This window comes from Anthonomus grandis, chromosome 8, assembly GCF_022605725.1.
Source record: "Anthonomus grandis grandis chromosome 8, icAntGran1.3, whole genome shotgun sequence".
Taxonomy (NCBI): domain Eukaryota; kingdom Metazoa; phylum Arthropoda; class Insecta; order Coleoptera; family Curculionidae; genus Anthonomus; species Anthonomus grandis.
In genome coordinates this window covers 8,126,906-8,144,711 of record NC_065553.1, presented here as the reverse complement: position 1 = coordinate 8,144,711, position 17,806 = coordinate 8,126,906, and the positions used below count along the sequence as shown (strand labels likewise).

The window sequence follows — 17,806 nt, the reverse complement described above, 5'->3', positions numbered from 1 at the left end:
CGGGATGGTTGTCACAGTATTTGGGGAAGGTATTATTTATTAATGTATTTATTTATTTATTCGTGCCAAAAAGTACAAACTCTTATACCCAAGTCAAAATATAGACATGCAGAAAGTATTACAGTTAGTCATCTTGTAATTATATAATAAAATAGTCCAAAATTATTGCAAAATAAAAAATACAGCAAACACTAGGCACTTAGTAAAACTAACAAACCCAAATCAAACTTACATACATGAACACAATACATACATGAACCACATAATAAGCTAAAGTGAAGTCAAAATATGTCTTAAATGAGTAAAAGGGGTTAATAATTATAATAAGTCTACCAGAAGTCAGTCAGATGTTCCTTAACGTATAATAAAAAAATTAGAATAAGTCCACAGGATAGAGTGACAATTTTCAATTCCCTAAAGTAGGATTTGCCACCAAACTGTAGTCCAAACGACTATAATTACCCTGAACATCTTCTTTGCAATTTATTATTTATCAAGTCAAGAAGAAACGCCAAGTAATTTACAGTTATATTAAAAAGATACTGGAAAGAACCAAGATACTCATCAACAGCCGATAAATCATAAAATGTAGCGTGAGAGTGAAAGCCACCCTCAAAGGCCTCAAGTATCGCATAAATCCATAACTGTCAAGCTGATTGAATGCATATTTCTAAAACCTTGCTGCCTTTCATAGATTTATGAATTATTGAGTTCAAAATACCCTTCAATCTGACGCTTAATCAAAGGCGATAATAATGTTTAACAATCGACTTAGGACCCTTCTTATGAATTACCTTGGTAGTTTTAAGGCAATTAGGATAAACCCCTGATAAAATTTCCAAATTGATTAACTTGGTTAGTGGTACTATAATCAAGTTTTTTTATGGTTTAAGTGTAATGTTTGGATCAAAAAGTGCCTAAGAAGTTGAAATCGACCTTAAAAAAAATTCGACTGAGCTACGAAATCATAGTTTTGACAAATGCATCCTGAAGTTCACGTGTACGTGCTTTAGGAGTCTACTTACAACTTGCAATCTTGGAACTCTAGTGTGAGTCCAGTCTTCCCTAGACTTAATAGTAAAATATGTGGACAAAAAGACCAAGCAAAAGGCTTCATTCTCTTTCTCATATGGTCATTTTGTCAACTTTTTAATTTTTAATTTTCTTTCAACCTTGATCTTTTCTGTATCTTATAATTAATATTTGTCGAGCAACTTTTTTTCCTTCGCTCTCTTTTTTCTCTCTTCTACCATCGAATATCTACATCTTACTCCTACAACCACGAGTAAAAGCTGAACACTTCGAATAAAATATTTTTTTTTTAATGAAAACACTAATGAAATACAAACTGGTACTCTAAATAATTTCTGTAAAAAAAAATTGAAATTGCATAAAGTTTATACATACAGGATGAGTCTTCAGGAATCGCATTGATCATTTGTGGGAAAACTAATGCTTCGTTCCGTTGCTACGTATGGCGTTTATTATTTCACAGCAGCATACTCGCTGCTTGGTTCACAAATTTTTTGAAAGACCTACATACAAATTGATTCTGTGAAAGTCACCCAATCAAATAAATCTTTGGATAAAAAACCTATAAGCCAGTCTTTTCTTTCCCGATACCTTTTTTTTTGCTTAATAAAAGAAATCTCCGATATTAAGGCCTCCAGCTCTCATTAACCACATCAGTCAATCATACTACGCCGTACGTCTTTATTGTTTTCTTTGTCAGCCTTATTTCATTTATGTCGAATTATCAACCATTGTGAAGATAAAACGTACACAAAGTTTATAAATTGAACGCTAATTACTGAACGTAAAGTCTATACAGATTAAACTGAATGTAAACTATAGGAAAATTCTAGTGTCCGTAAATGACTATGACGCTGAACGTTTGAATGCGTGGTTTTTCTTTGTCTTTCCATTTTTCTCAGACCATTTGTTACCACTAGAACGTAGTTTGTTGATCCCACTCGCAAAGTGGAAGAAGCAGACTGTAGATTTGACACTGAGAACCTCACTTTACTGTGAGGCATGGGTGATCAACCTAAGTGTAACAAGAGTAAAGAAGACAGTGATCCAAGTGAATCATCTTTAAGTCTGGTACAAAGAGAAGGCGAGGAGACAGAAAGGAAAAATAACTCCTCACTTTATAGTAGAGGATACTATACGGAATACTGTAAATGGTTGAATAGCCCAAGTAGCTTAGACCATAACTGTCTCCTGAAGAAGTTCAGAGGGCACAAAGAAAAAAGAAGAAGAATGTTTGAATTGATTATTAATTTTTTGTTCTCATATCAACAGTCGGAAATTAACTGATGATGGGCGGTGCCTGCATATCGGCCAATGCTGGGAGCTAGACTCTTTTCGCACTTTATTTTCCTCATTTTTAAGTACTAATTTTATGAGTTTATCGATCTTGATCATGCATGGCGTACAAGGGAAGTGGTAAAACATAAAGTAATTTTATTTCTCAATATTTAATATACATGTAAATAGATCATAAAAAATTAGGAGCTTAGCCTCGCTTGTTTTGATGAGCCGCTACTGTCTTTCAGAATAATTTATTTACGTTTTCCTCTCGTCTTTAGTTGTAAAGCAGATCTAGTTTTAATTAAACTAATTTCCTTAATGCTATAATGTATTGTAAACACAGTGAAACCGGCTGGTGCTCCGTTATTCCGGAAAGACACAAGTGACATAGCTCATGACGTCTCAAAGGTTGGCGACAATCTTGCGAAACAGCGTTCCGCCGAGTATATAAGGAGCCGCATCTCCGATGAAAGTCAGTTGTCAGTTTAGTGAAGTAAAGTTCGGATTATTGACGCGAGATTTAAATAGTTGTAATTAAATACAGTAAAAATAAATATCTTTAGTACTCGTGTAAGTGTGTAAATAAATTAGTTGATTTTTTCCGATTGTTTTACTTCACACCTAACGAACGGGGAAAACGCTACAGTATGTACCTATTACTAACTATTAACTTCTGAATGCTGATTATAATTAAGATATTGTCATGAAGTCGATGTTCACTTTAAATGATTCATTCGTCGTTTTATACTAAAACAGAATTAGAATTGACGACTGATTGATGAGGCTCTAATTTGCACCACTCTCATGTATTGCGACACCTTAGAATTCTCCAATTGACTATTAAAATAATTAGTTTAGTTAAAATATTTATACCTGCAGATCGGTCTTCTATATCCATAGCTGTGGTCAAAAAAGTACACGCAGAAGGTACCGATAAAGTCGCAGTGACGTGATCTTCACAGGCAGTCCGTAGTTCGTCTACCCCTAGTTCTTGTGCAAGAGCCATCATTTCAAATACGCCACTGTCTTGTAGTAAAATCTATGTTTAAACATTTCTTGGTAAAGGTGTTACCCTAGCAAATAAATATCGCAAATGTCACCTTTCCCGTATAAACGTACAACAAAAACTGTTTAAAAGTTTCTGGAGGAACTTGGGGCAACCTAACTGGAATCGGGGTGCCAGGGGCAGAGGGTGACACCGTGCAACCGGGAATCCTGCAAATTTCGCCTCGTTTCGCCGTTTGAAAGCTCTTGCATCTGAAACAGTGTATAAATAAAAGTGGTCTGGGAGTAAATAAAAAAAAATAGAAACAAAAGAAAAAGTCGAGTTTTTAACCATCACTTCAGTACGCGAAATTTTTACGACCCTTCGTCTATGTAACGCTGCTGGATGTCTCGAAGCAACTCGAGTGGCCCTCTTGAAAAACGCTTACCCGCAATACCGGAAAACGCGGCATTAGCCCCATATTTGATGCGTTTGTCTTTGTAAAAAGCCGACATGCGGTAAAAATCTTTTTTTAACGGGGAATATACCTTTTTCGCTATCGTAAAGGCAAACGTATATGAAACTGGGATCGTCAAAGATAATTAATAATAGAGGTATGCAGATATGGACTCAGTAGTTTGAAATTGATCGTATTTAACGCACTCCAATGGGTCCAACATTCAGATAGATTGTGTGAAGAGCAAAATTTATCAAATCTACCACTTAAGCAAATTTGGTAGGAGTTCATAATTAAAAAATGGGATCAGTTGATGCTATAAGTTAAGATACACTAGTATACAGGTCTTTTAGAAAGTCTACATTAGTATTCATTTGCTACACCAAATCCTTCTAATCGCAAAGTATATATTCAAGAAAGGAATAACATAGAAGGGTATATTTTCCAAAGATTTTGAGAAAGTCAAGTATACGAAAGTTAAATTAATCTCTACATTAATGACATTACTAATTGTTTTAAATACTGTATATTTCTATTGTTTGCTGATGGATTTCGAGTTCTATTGCAAAGCTTAAAGTCCTAGTGACTGCTTCAAAGTGCAGCATGATCTCGACTGGCTTGTTGCATGGTGTAAACTTAACTGTATGAACCTAAATATCGAGAAAGGTCATTCAATAGATAACTTTTAGGAAAAGTAATTTACACCATTGAGTCTTCTTTAGACGGTTTTCAGAATGCGTGAAGGTGTTATATTTTACTTTGCTTTTTGTAACATTATTATTATTATTGTTTTAATTCCATTCTATGCTACTTTATTGCAATGACTGATTTTTAATTCAAGTATGCGGTGTGTAGTTTATAGGCAGGTCCAAGCACTTAATTCGAGAGTTTTTATTTTATATGGATGAATAAATAATAAAAAAAGCATCTTTTTTAATTGAATATTACATTTTTAAAATTAAGTTGAGAATACATATTTACCTTTATTTACCGACATACATCTATATGTCGGTAAATAAAGTAAATAATGACGTAGAAGGAGTCCGTTCTTTTTGCTACCCTTATCCCAGATTAATTCATGTTCTGTGTACAAACCTTTTGATTTCTTAACGTCTTTATTCTATTTTTGTATATTTTATTTGCATTTATAGCTTTGAGCAAACCTAACTTTGTGCTTTTCAAAATCCTCTTAAGCTAATCCTATACGCTTTTGTCTAAATATGCTGCTATAAGGTACTGACTAAAGAAACTGGTACCAATAAAAAATAAACATGTGGAATTTAAAAACTTAACTTCATTTTTGAGTCGATGATGCCTCATGATCCCTAGTGATTCCTAAATATTAAAAATCTGTGACTTTATGTAGACTAATAACTTTATGTAGGAGTCGATATAGAAATAGAAGGTAAAGAGTCCAGGTAGCTTAAAGAGCAACCATGAAACCAAAATAAGCAGTATTAAATAAATTTAAGATATTTACGAGGATGTTCATGTGAAAGCTTATATATTGGCGTTCTATAAATTGCTTGAAAAAGCCTCACTGCTGTTTTTAAATCCTTTTATCTATTTTAAGATTTTCTATCTATACGTATTTAATAAAAAGTATAGCATATAAGCACCACAGACGTCGAAATATTTTCTATTAAAATTGAACTTGGCTGACGGGTGGTTTTCTTTAGATTCGGGAAATTAAATCGGAAGTTTCGCCTGTCCAATGTCCATTCCATTCGTTCAATATCAGATATTAGATGAAAAGCGTCCCGACGTTGGGCCATTTAGTTTTCTGTGAAAGGCCTTAATGAAAATCTGTCAACATTGATTATTTTATGATAAGAATCATTTTCCACGTCTTTCAAGTATTGCAAATAATTTTTCTTTTAATTTTAATTAAGAGAAAATAATAGATTTCCGAAATTTTGAAATTTTTTGAATAATTTTAGGATACGTTCTTATTTCCAATTTTTCTAAGAATTTTGAAATTAGAAACATTATTTTTGGTATTTTCCAGATTTTTCGAACATCCTTATAATATTCCAGGCGTTTGAAATAAAATATAATTTTATGCCTAGATCTTAGGGTCATTTTCAACGTCTTCCAAATATTTTAAATAATTTATTGTTTAATTTTAATGTTCTAAAATAATTTTTTGTTTTCAATTTTTAATTTCAGTATTTTGAACATTTTCCAGACTTTTTGAGTATTTTTATATTATTCCAGGCATTTGTAATGAAATTTTGTTTTATTCCAGGACTTTAAGGTAATTTTTCCACGTCTTGCAGGTATTTGTAACATATAATATCCCAATATAATGTTTTTATTTAATTTTTGGATTCTTGAGGTAGGCTATTGCGTTTTTAAGATTTTTTTTTTAAATTTGGGACGTTTTGGATTTTCTTAAAGTTTTCCAGGTTAATGGAGAAATTTTTTAATTATTTCAGGCATTTAAAATGAAGTTTTATTTTATTCCAGGCTTTTAGAATCAATTTTTCTATTTTCCAGATGCTTGGAGTGATTCTTTATGACTTTCAGACATTTAATGTCATTCTGTAGGGTTTCCAGAAAACTGGATTATTTTTCTTTTTTATTTTAGACATTTGACGGAAATTTTTATGCCTTCTAGGGATTTCAATATGTTTTAAAATATTTCCTAGGAATTTTACGTAATCTTCTATCTTCCAGCCATTTAACGTAATTTTGTAAAATAAAATGGAAATGCCTGTGATGCAAATCTCGTCAAATGTCTGTAAATGATGAAAAATGATTCCGAAAAACTAATAAAAATTACTAAAAGGATAAATAAAATTCGGTCACAAGTGCGATTTATCCTAAATGTTTGCGCAGGTATTTATAAAAATCGAATTTTGGGTCCTTATTTTATTAATGGAACTCTTAACGGAAATTTTTTATTACCAGTTTTTAAGGTCCGATTTTGAAGACTATTTGGTTAACATGATTCCTTTAGAAACTTACTATAAAGTTTGGTTTTATCAAGATGGTGCTGCCTCACACAATGCACGACAAGTTTCAAATTATTTTATTGAAAGTTTGGTAATAGGTGGATTGAAACTAATGATCCTCCTGATTTAGTTATCACTTATTTATAAGAAATAAATCGAGCGTAGCTTGATATTCGTAAGAGTACAATTCGTAGAGTGCAATTGGGTTTTGGTACACAGAGACAAGAAATTGAGCACTTAATATAATTTTATTTTAAGATAAGTTTAACAACAAATTAAAAATTAAATAACCAAAAACATTTTGTTGTTAAATTTATTTTTTATTTATTTATTTATTTATCAACGCGTGTTTAACCCAATATGAAATAAAATTGTTAATAATAAAGTTTTCCTAGTTTTTTTGAGTAAATAAAATAATTTAGTCTCTTGTGTGTACTACTACGGTATTGCATTGCTAGTATTTTTGTCTAACGTGTAATATTTATTGACAGTTTATGCATAGCCTACAGTGGCAAATTTAGTTTTTTTTTTCAAAAATTCAGGTTTTTGAAAATAAAAAATATTGGTTGTGATACATCATTAAAAAGAAAATTTTGCAAAGATTTTAAAAAGGTAAAAATCAAATATAGCGCCTATAAGAAAAAAGAAAGTTGATGAAGGTTGGCACAAGACGAAACCAGGTATTAAAAATCTAAAAACACCGTTATGTAGCATGAAAAAAGTGGCAATGCAAATGTGCAAATTATTTTAAAATCGGATATAGAATAAGCTGAGAAAAAAAAATAAAATAGATTTTTTAAAATTTCGTCGAATTTTTCGAATATCTTCGGAGCTATTCGGAATTATTTATTTTTTTAACGGCATATTATTCAAATATTCAGATCAAAAATTCTCAAGTTTGCCCCGATTTAACCATCTTCGTATTTCTTATCTAACCAATAAACATATTTTACGAATCTCTACAATCTACACAATATATATTCTTGTTCAATTAATAATCCCATATCTCCCCTTTCATCCATAACTCGTTTAATTCTTCTCAAAGGGGGAAATAACAAATTACTAATTTTCTGATTTGTACACTTAAAAATGCAGAACGTTGCGAATGCACAAGGTAAAATAAGAAGCGCCGGGTTAGCGCGCGGTTATAGAGCTTATGGAGCTTTATTCAAACAAAAGTTACAAGAGACCGAACACATCGTATGCATATGTGCTCACTCGAAAGTTATAGTGCTCCCAAAGAAAAAAAGATCAAAGCAAAAAATAGCCAATTTGACATTAAAGCCAAGTAGTCTCCTCCAGGTTGTCTGTAATTAGCATCATTGCAGGAGACAAGGAGCCTCTATAGCCCAGAAAGCAATATTGTTAAGTAGGAACACAAAGTAAAATATGGACCCTTTGATGTTGTTTTTAATGAATGTGTTCATGGAGAAGTTGCTTTCATATCAGTTTTCGATGTTTTTATAGAGCAGCCACTTTTGTTTGGTTTACCTGATGGTCTATTGTATTCGGATGACACAAGAGAGCGCTTACCTTGCCATTAAAATAACTTTGTGTGCGTAAACTCGTTCTTCTTCTCTGCCTAGTAGAAAAACTATATCGGCGGAATCTGAGTCTTCAGATAATCGTTGTAGATCGTCTAGTAATCTGGGAACGCCCGCCAGCGCTTTGTCTGCAGGTAGTCCTGCTGTATTTAGACCACCTACTCGAGTACCCATTTTCGGGTATATCTGAAAAATAGAAACATTATCCTTTATTATAAAACAAATATGTACCTTTATTTTAGGATCCAACATATTTTGTGATGTGTTATTGTCAAAAAATCCCTTCAGGGATAATGTAAAATACTTATAAGTATGTACAGGGCGCTTTGAAATCTTGCTTCATAATTGGGATTGCTGCATTTAAAATTAATTTGAAGGATTCCCAATATGTATAGATTTTTATTTTGGTTTTGGATAACTGTAGGTCTACTAAACTTCTCAACTAAACTACTAAACTCATTAACAGTATCTTAATTTGACAAATAAGTTTATTTCACTACTTGGTTTACTAAAGAAGAGGTTAGGTGCAATTTTGTTTGTTTAGAGGTCAAATATAACGAAGATACATTTTTTAAGAGTTTTGGTTACAAATTTTGCATGAATTTGTTATTTTTTGATAGAACTGAGACATGGGAATGCCTATAACGTATTTCATAGAGGAAGCATTAAGTAAGTTTGAGGTTGTGTTCATGAGGATGTTTGATATCTTTGTTTTCTTTGAGGTGTTTTTTTTAGTCTCTTCATAGGTATTTGAATTTCTTTATATTTCTAAAGTTTAAGCCTTAAATTACGTAACCAACTTGCTATACTTTAATTGAACCTGCATCTTTTACGAATTACAATATTTTGGTCCACGTTCTATTGAATCCTAAGTGGTACGGGGTCTTAATTTAATACTAAATGCTAAATGCCGACATTTCACTCAAATAGGGAGCAATTTTCTGTATTTCATGTGTTCAACTAACATTACGCAACTTACTATATATTTTATACGTTTTTCGAGATGCTAAAGATCTGAGGCTGGAATTATAAATTTTGCAAGTATATTTACTAAAGATCTTATAAAAGATTAAGAATGCTCAAGAATTTCATTATAAGCCTCTCTTTTTAATACTTGATCATAAAACCTTATGCGCAGTAAAGCAGAAATACTTTCTCAATAGTTTAGTCCATTCAACAAATTGATTGTTAATGGATTTTGTATTATTTTTTTTGCAGTTCTTTAATTTAGGTTTTTGTTGAGTTTGTATTTACATAAATGTATATTGGGCTTAACCCGCTAACAAATAAATACAAGTAAATACATATATTTCTGAGTCAGCGCGGTTTTGAGCATTCTGGTATTGAGTTTGGCACCCACGACTTATCATAAAGTAGACAACAATGGATTTGGTATAGAAATAGTCATTGTCGCCATTTATCAATGGAGCCACGTGACCCTTTTGACGTATGATGTTTCAACATTTGTCTTATTACATGGTCCAAAGAAGTTTTGTTAATTTCTGCGTAGCGTTTAAAAATTTACAAATAGTTACTTTAAGTGCCAGTAAAAGTCAATTTTTCAAGTAAAAAAGTTCCTTTAAACTCATAATAGTCTAAATGTGATAACATTATAGACGTGTCATTGCTGTCACTTGTCGTTAGAACCACATCGTAGAGTTAATTATACTAGTTCGTGTAAATCCCGATTTACCGGTGAACGAGTTCTGATTTTCTACCCATTTCTGCATTAGCCAATTGCAAAATCCTATTCATGAATTCTAATCCATAGGAAGCAATTCTTGAACAATTTTGTTAATGATAGGGATAAAACTGATATACTTTTAAAATTCACTAGTAGTGAAAATACAACATGATCAATCTCCATTGATAAAACAAAATCAAAGAACCGGTAGAGTGTAAAGTCGTAATAAACAATAAATCAATAGAGCAGGTCCAGATGCCATTACTTAGGAGCGGACACATCAAGCAGCAACAACCAGATAAATGACATAAAATCACAAGTCAACAAAGCCGGAACAATTTCAGGATGTATATACATAGAAACATATCATCCATTTTCTCCAAGAGTAAAAAACAAAACAAAGGTAAAAACACGAGAGTGACTTCGTATTTTTACTTTTGCTTTGCATTTCAGGATGTCTGAGAGGTATCATCTGGAAAAACAGCTACATGGGCGTAAATTGTGTCAGACCGGTGCTAACCTATGGTATTGAGACTAGAGTCTAATCAGAATAGCGGAGATGAAAACCTTAAGAACTTTAAGAACCATCACAGGGAAGACACTTAAAGACAGAATGAGAAACAGCGACATAAGAGAGTTATGAGAGGTAGAGAATATGGAAAGAGGGGAGGAGGAAAAAAAGAAAACATTGTCATAAGCACATAGAAGAATGGACCAACAGAGAATAGCAAACATTGCTAAAAACAGAAATCCAGCAGGACGACCGCTAAGAAAACCACCTAAGGTATGGAAATATAGCTGGAACTCTGTCTTACTGTAAGATAAAGAGGAAAAAGAATAAGAAGACCTTTAAAATTAGCCAGATTTTTATGTAATTTATTTCATCATTGAAACATTTTTTAATGTTTGCTTTTCTAGCTTTTGTTTTGTTTAGTTTCACTTTCTTCAACTTGCATTTACCTATTGGAAAAAATATATATTGTTGATGATTAACATATCGTTGTTAAAAATTTGTTATTTTTCAAGAGATATATATAATAATAAAATATTTGTAATTTTATTTTAACCGAATTTCGTCTTTTCAAATTTTAAAATATAGTTTTTTTTTTAATTTAAAATTTAATATTTCCTCGTTTAATTACCATAATAACCTTTATTGTTACTGCTCTGAATTTTTTTTATTTTTTTTTACGTTTGGGTTCACTCAAGCCTATAACAGATAACACTCATTAAAATATTGTAAAATTTTGTGTATATGAAAAAGAGCCAATCTCTGACCGTGGGTTTTTGATATATAATAAGAATACATAGACAAAAAAATAAAAATTGATATGCTACAATCTACATAGATATCAATATTTCATATTGGGTTTGTTGCATCGAGAAATGATTTTTTTTCTAATAAGCGTGATAGTTTAAAGAGAAATCAAAGGTAAAGTTGATGATGGTTTTTGAAAGACTGAACATCGGATTTTTGAAAACACAATATCTTATAGAAAATGAAAAGTGTTCCTGAAAAAGACTAATTTACCTTTTCAAATAACGTACAGCGTTTCATACATTTGAAAACATTATCCATATCTCCTATTTATTTTATTACAGATATTATAGACATCCACAGGACAAACCAGTTCTGCGCTGGACATTTTACTTTCAAAGGACGAGATAAGGTATTCTAGGAATGTCCTTTTTCAAGGGTGACTTTTCTCATCTCAAGCTATTTATAACATAGACCTGGTATATTCTCAACAAATACTATAAGGACGTTGTTCCCGTTCTGTACAGTTATTAGTCTCTTTTAATATAGCCAACATACATAGAAGTAGAATTTAGATAACATATAATAATGTCTATAATTACCTTATAGCTCAATGTTTTTTCCACCAATCACAGCACTGAGAAATAAAGCAAAACACGCAACTCTCACAAAACGAACATAAACACACGAGTTGTTTTACTATAACAATAAACCTAAAAAAATAGGTTATGACTACCGGTAAAATATAATCTATAACTGACTAAAGTAAATATCTAAGCTATAATACATAAAACTCAAATCTAAATAACTGTCATCCAAATTTTAACCCCAAAATTTAAAATCAAAACAAGCCCGACTGCTAGTTATGACTAAGAAAACAAGAGACAACCATAGGTTCTTGGGTACAGGTAAACCAGATGAGAAAAGGTCGGCAAGATTTGTCCCAGTACCACCGTCTTTCCTTGCAAGTCTATCAAAGACATACGTTCTTCACGGTACTGGTGGGTACTGAAATGCCAAACGTCTGTTTAGGTAGAAACGAAGGAACGAACCGGCGAGAAGATCTTAATATGGCCCGGGGCTGGTTCTTAGGCTTGCTGGCCCCGCTACGTTGTCAAATTTATTGCTCCCATAGCATCTAAGTATGGAAACTGGGGAAAATATTTTTTTATTTGCAACAAACAGAAAATTACCACTTTTTTGGTATGAATGAACATTAATTCATGTGTTCAAACCGAATGTGACTTCCATTTTAAAAATCGGTTTCCGAACTCTATATTCCAAACAGCCGAAACGTTTTAAAGCAATTTTGTAAATAATGAAGCAGAAAAATTAAGGGTAGCACTTGGCTAGGTTACACAGAAAATCGAAAAAAGAGAAAAATAAAAGAAATACATAAGGGATCACGAATAGAAGCAAATAATAGATTTGTGTCTGATCACATATTTAAATAAATAACTACATATTTTCTCGATATTTTAAAATCTTATGGGTTTTCACAGGAAATTTTTGAAAATACGAGGCATTTGAATTGCATTGCTAATATTTTTGTTAATTTTAGAGATACTCTTGCGTTTTCAGTAAGTGTTCTCGCGGCTGTTCTATCAGATCATAAAGCCGTTCAAATTAAAGTTTATTTTCTGAACATGCAGGGTACAACTCACGCAAAGCACAGAGGGGTATCCAAAACATGTTCAGAAGTTTGGAACGCGTTGACTGGGGTTTTCTATCCTCTGATACTGTAAATGAAATAGCATAATTTTTTATTGGTTTGTTAGTGAATGCAATGGATGCATCATTCTCAGTAAAAAAGAAGAGTGTGGTGGGAAATTGTCAGGTTTCTTGGTTTAATGATCATTTAAAGCAAATGCGCGAAACCTTGCATTTCTTAAACTCCTTGTATAGCAATAATAAATGTCTAGAACTTGCAGAACAGATCAAAATCTTTAGAAAAAGATATAGGGAAGAAATTATATCTGCAAAAAGGGTGGCAAACTCTCAATATATACTACAGGCTGATAATAGAACGAATGCTGCTTGGCAGATTGTAAATGGCCAAAGAAAGAAGGTGAATAGTGAGCAGCCCGTGGGTCTTACTGCGTCCGAGTTCAATACATTTTTTTCAGGTATAGCTGAGGAAACTCTCAAGAAGATTCCACTGGCCACGGTCACTGCTGAATCATTTATGGATCAGGCCTGCCTGTCGGGTGTCCCTGTGGGGGATTTTTCCTTTAGTGAAGTGACGTATATACAAGTTAGAGATGCTATAAGTAATTTAAAAAATAAACATTCTAGAGACATATATGGAATGAATGTCCCTCTTCTAAAACATTTGAAATCCTCAAAAACTTTCAGTATGGGTTTAGGAAAAACCAATCGACTGTTAAGGCTATACTAGATCTTCTGGAGTATGTGGTTGAAGGCTTTGAAATGGGGTCCCATGTTGGGGGAATTTTCTGTAACCTTCGACTGCATATCCCATAGGAGGATTTATGGTATGATCCCGCCCAGTTTATCACTTCTTGAAACTTATCTTGTTGGACGTGTACAGAAAACCTGTTCGGGTGGAGCTTTATCAGAAGAATGCAAAATAACTCATGGTGTGCCACAGGGTTCTATTTTGGGGCCACTCCTCTTTATTATTATTTATGTCAATGATATCGATAGGTCAATTGAGTCTAGGCTGCTGCTGTTTGCTGACGACACTACTGCTCTTTGCGGGAGTACTAGTTTGCAAGAACTGGAGCTGATGCTGGTGGGGGTAAAGTCAGATTAGGGCAAATGGTTCAGTGCAAATAGACTTAGCCTAAATGTCAACAAAACGAAGAAAGTCCTATTCTCTTTGAGAATTTACAGAGGGTACCAATGTTGAGAGTTCGGATGGGGTGAGATTCTTGGGTGTTCACTTAGATCCTACTATGATATTTGATAAGCATGTGGAGTTCATTGCAAATAAATTGGCAAAACAAATATTTCTTTTAAAATGATTAAAAGGCACCACAGTAAATAAGGATGTTTTGTTAATGGTTTACCATGCGCTAATACAGTCCACCTGCAATTATGGTCTCTTGGCTTGGGGTCATGCACCTCAAGCTAGGAGAATCTTTAAACTGCAGAGAAGAGCTCTGAGGGTTGTCGAGGGTCTGGGTTTAAGGGACGATGTGTGAGTCTCTTTCAAAAAACTTAAAATTCTTACACTTCCATCACGGTATATTTTTGAATGTCTAATACAAAGAAGAATTTACATAAATATACCCAAAGATCAGAAATTCATACTCACAGCACTCGACAAGTAGATTTCCTAAAAATGCACTTTCTAAGACTCAATAAATCTCGTATCTCAACTACTTATTATGCCCCAAGCTTTTTTAATAAACTTCCTAATAATATTAAAGCTCTAAATGAAAAACTTTTTGCTGCCTCAGTAAAAAAATTACTTGCTGATATTATTTACTGATTGATACTACCAATACTATGATACTAAAATACTTGCTGATAGAGCCTTCTATAGCTTTGATGAGTATCTACAAGCTCAACTGTGAAAATTGGTGAAAATAAAACAAAAATAGGTTTTAGGAAGTTGAAATTGATATTGGGGTCTCCAAAATTTTAACTGTTTGTGGATTGTGATTATTTTGTTTAGTATTTGTGAAATTGTATCTTGGGTGTTATTTTTTTAATATTTTAGATAATGATTTTGATTTGCAATGTAAAACTTTAATAATTTGTAAGCGAAATAATTTTTTAATATGTATTTATCTACTAGTGACGATTGCTTTGGCTAAGATCAATAGTATAGTGTAAATACCATTAAAAAAATGAGTCAATGAAGCTAATATATTTTTAAAAGCCTTTATACAACCACAACCTAAGATTTATTGTAGGTCCTCTAAACTGTGTTTAGAGTTCCTCGTCTATAAGCCTATTATTCTAATTAGACTTCAGAAGAATGACACCATATATTTACTTCATTTAGACTTTGCGTTCTCTAGTCTCTTGATCTCTACAGACTCGGGTTATTTCCTTTTAATTTACTTGTGTCCTACTGTAGATCCTTGAGGTTTTTGACTTAAAAATATTGTACATCTTTTTCTCATAGTGTTTTATATCTGATTTTCAGTTTTTATAAATTTTCTACCATAAAAGACCAGCCTGTTTAGTATTTATACAAAAAAATTATTTCAGCTAATAAAATAAATAGCTTGAATTAAATTTATGTTTATAAATATTTTAAGAATAGTACAAGTTTTTTTTAAAATAACAAGAAATCGTGTATTCTAAATTAAAATTGAACTTTAATTTAAAGAAGTGATTAATATATATTATATTTATATTATATTTATTTATATTATATTTTCATTACAATTATTTATATTCTATTTTTTTTAAATAAGGTAAATCATTTCCGTATAATATTATCTGATTGGACCATACTCTTTTGATGGAAAATTATAACTCATTCAACATTTTTCAGACATGAACAGTATATTTTTAATATGTTAAAATGTATTTCATAAAAATCTGAATGTTATAGTTTTTTACTCCTGAAATATTCTAAATAAGGTCTATTGGGATATAATATATCCAGTGTTATTTTTTTTTATTAGGTTTATTCTATAGTTTGACATTAAAAAAAAATTATGATTTTTCATACCTCTAGATCAGGCCTTTAAATAAAGGCAAAGTTTCGCGATTTCATTTTTATTTTTTTACGACTCAATTTGAATAGATATAACAAAATAAATCTTACATTGTCGTTCCTACATTCTCTGTTTTACAAAATAGTGTTTTTGTAAAACAAACAAACAAACCTATATGTAAAGCTTTGTATTTGAGCTGCTATCATCGATTTTTTAATAAATATTCTTATGTTTCTAAAACAACGATATATAGCACTTATTCAAAAAGGCAAGTAGTTACAAAATTCTAATCGTCGCCGAAGCCAGGCCTTAGTTTTGGTCGTTTTGGACTAATATATGAAAAGATTTATGTCCATCATTATTTAAAGCTCTTCAAACTCGCATTCGCAGTAATACCACTTCGTTTGAAAAAACTCTAGTTGAAGTTCGAGGATTATTATATGCCTTCAATAATAATTTAAAATTATCTATTATTGTCTACTTTTTCATAGTTTTAAACCTTATATTTGAGAAATGCTACTTTAATTATATTATTTATTAACCTCTTTTTATGTTAGTTTTTAAGCTTTCTTTATTAATGTGTTATTTTAGAAAAAAATTTATTTGTTTTTAATCCTATTTACAATATCTATTTTTATTTCACTCTAACACAATCCATTAATATATATTTTTTAATAAGCATGATATTTACATCGTTGGTTTAGAAACATAAGAGGTTCTTCTGAGAGAATCTGTAATAAGAAATCCAGAGCCGTATTTAAAAACACAAAGTTGAATTAGAGGTCAAATATGAAAAGTCGGTTCGAAAGTCTGACATCAATGTATAACAATAAAAGTAGCAATAAGAATGCGAAATTCAGTTTGTTATGTAAAGAATAAAAATGAAATTGCGAATTTTCGGTTTTTTTCCGATGGCGACACTTTGCCTCCATTGAACTGACCACGTATCTCTTCTAGTTTCCAATGATCAGGCTCGAATTTGAGACACCCTGTATCTAACTGCTTGAAAGAACGTTATTAAAATGAGTTACTATCTCTTAAATTTACGTAATTGTAAATAATAAAAAAATTTTGTAAATTTTCTTCAATACTTATAAAAAAAAATTAATTATGAATAAAAAAAAGTTTCGCCCCCGGGTGGGCTCGAACCACCAACCTTTCGGTTAACAGCCGAACGCGCTAGCCAATTGCGCCACGGAGGCCATGGTCGTAATTTCTAAAAACACCTTCAAACTCCAAAGTATTTTTTTTAAAGTGAATTTATTATTATTTTATTATTTTAATTTTTTTTTTAATTATTGTTCAGAATAATAAATACATTATCATGTGATGTATAATTTAACAGTGTTTAATTGTGTTGATTAATAATGAGTATATATAATCTTTGTTTCTGACAACAAAGTTATAATAATCATGTGCAAGGGCATAAATATTATTTTAAACATCAAAATCTCCTTATATACTACGTTAAAAAATTTCTAAAAATTTCCGATTTAAATGAGTTTCTTAGGTAAAAAATTAAAAAAAAAAAGTAGTCTCACCGTGACAATGTTTGCACATTGCCGTGACCAGGATTCGAACCTGGGTTACTACGGCCACAACGTAGGGTCCTAACCACTAGACGATCACGGCTATTGAGACATGGATACTAGTTTTGTATAACCCAAATAAGTCCTGAATATACATTATGAACTTGATATGCAATAATGTAACTTCCTGTATAATAAAGTTTTTTTTTCATGTTAAAAATCTTGCTGTATTATTTCCTTCTAAAAATTTTCAATTTCTTCGTCCGAGTGTTCGGTATTAGTTCTAGTATTCCGAGATCCCAATGATTACCCTCGAATTTGGGGCACCCTGTACATCCATTATGATCACCTGACATTCTCTTCCTTTTTTGTGCTTGGCCTCTATCGTTCTCTAGTTATATTTCTTTACCTCTGTATTGTTATGTTATGGGCTTAACGT

The 17,806-nt window shown here is 31.7% G+C and overlaps 1 protein-coding gene and 2 non-coding genes across 4 annotated transcripts in view; all 3 read right to left on the bottom strand.

The window, feature by feature from the left end:
• The window catches only part of LOC126739918 (uncharacterized), a 110,356-nt gene that overhangs the window by 10,582 nt on the left and 81,968 nt on the right, over positions 1 to 17,806 (bottom strand). The window contains exons 1-4 of one of the 2 annotated variants that reach the window (XM_050445746.1): positions 11,801 to 12,125; positions 8,246 to 8,442; positions 3,414 to 3,570; positions 3,187 to 3,352 (exon numbers count right to left, since the gene is read on the bottom strand). In XM_050445746.1, coding sequence (XP_050301703.1) covers positions 3,187 to 3,352; positions 3,414 to 3,570; positions 8,246 to 8,430 — 508 coding nt within the window. In that variant the 5' untranslated portion in view covers positions 8,431 to 8,442; positions 11,801 to 12,125. Of the gene's footprint in view, positions 1 to 3,186; positions 3,353 to 3,413; positions 3,571 to 8,245; positions 8,443 to 11,800; positions 12,126 to 17,806 lie in introns of those variants that run through there. The other variant, XM_050445747.1, reaches the window with a different exon arrangement.
• On the bottom strand, positions 16,967 to 17,040 carry Trnan-guu (transfer RNA asparagine (anticodon GUU)). The gene has a single exon. It is a non-coding gene; the product is annotated as a tRNA-Asn (tRNA).
• Positions 17,399 to 17,470, bottom strand: Trnah-gug (transfer RNA histidin (anticodon GUG)). Its single transcript has one exon. It is a non-coding gene; the product is annotated as a tRNA-His (tRNA).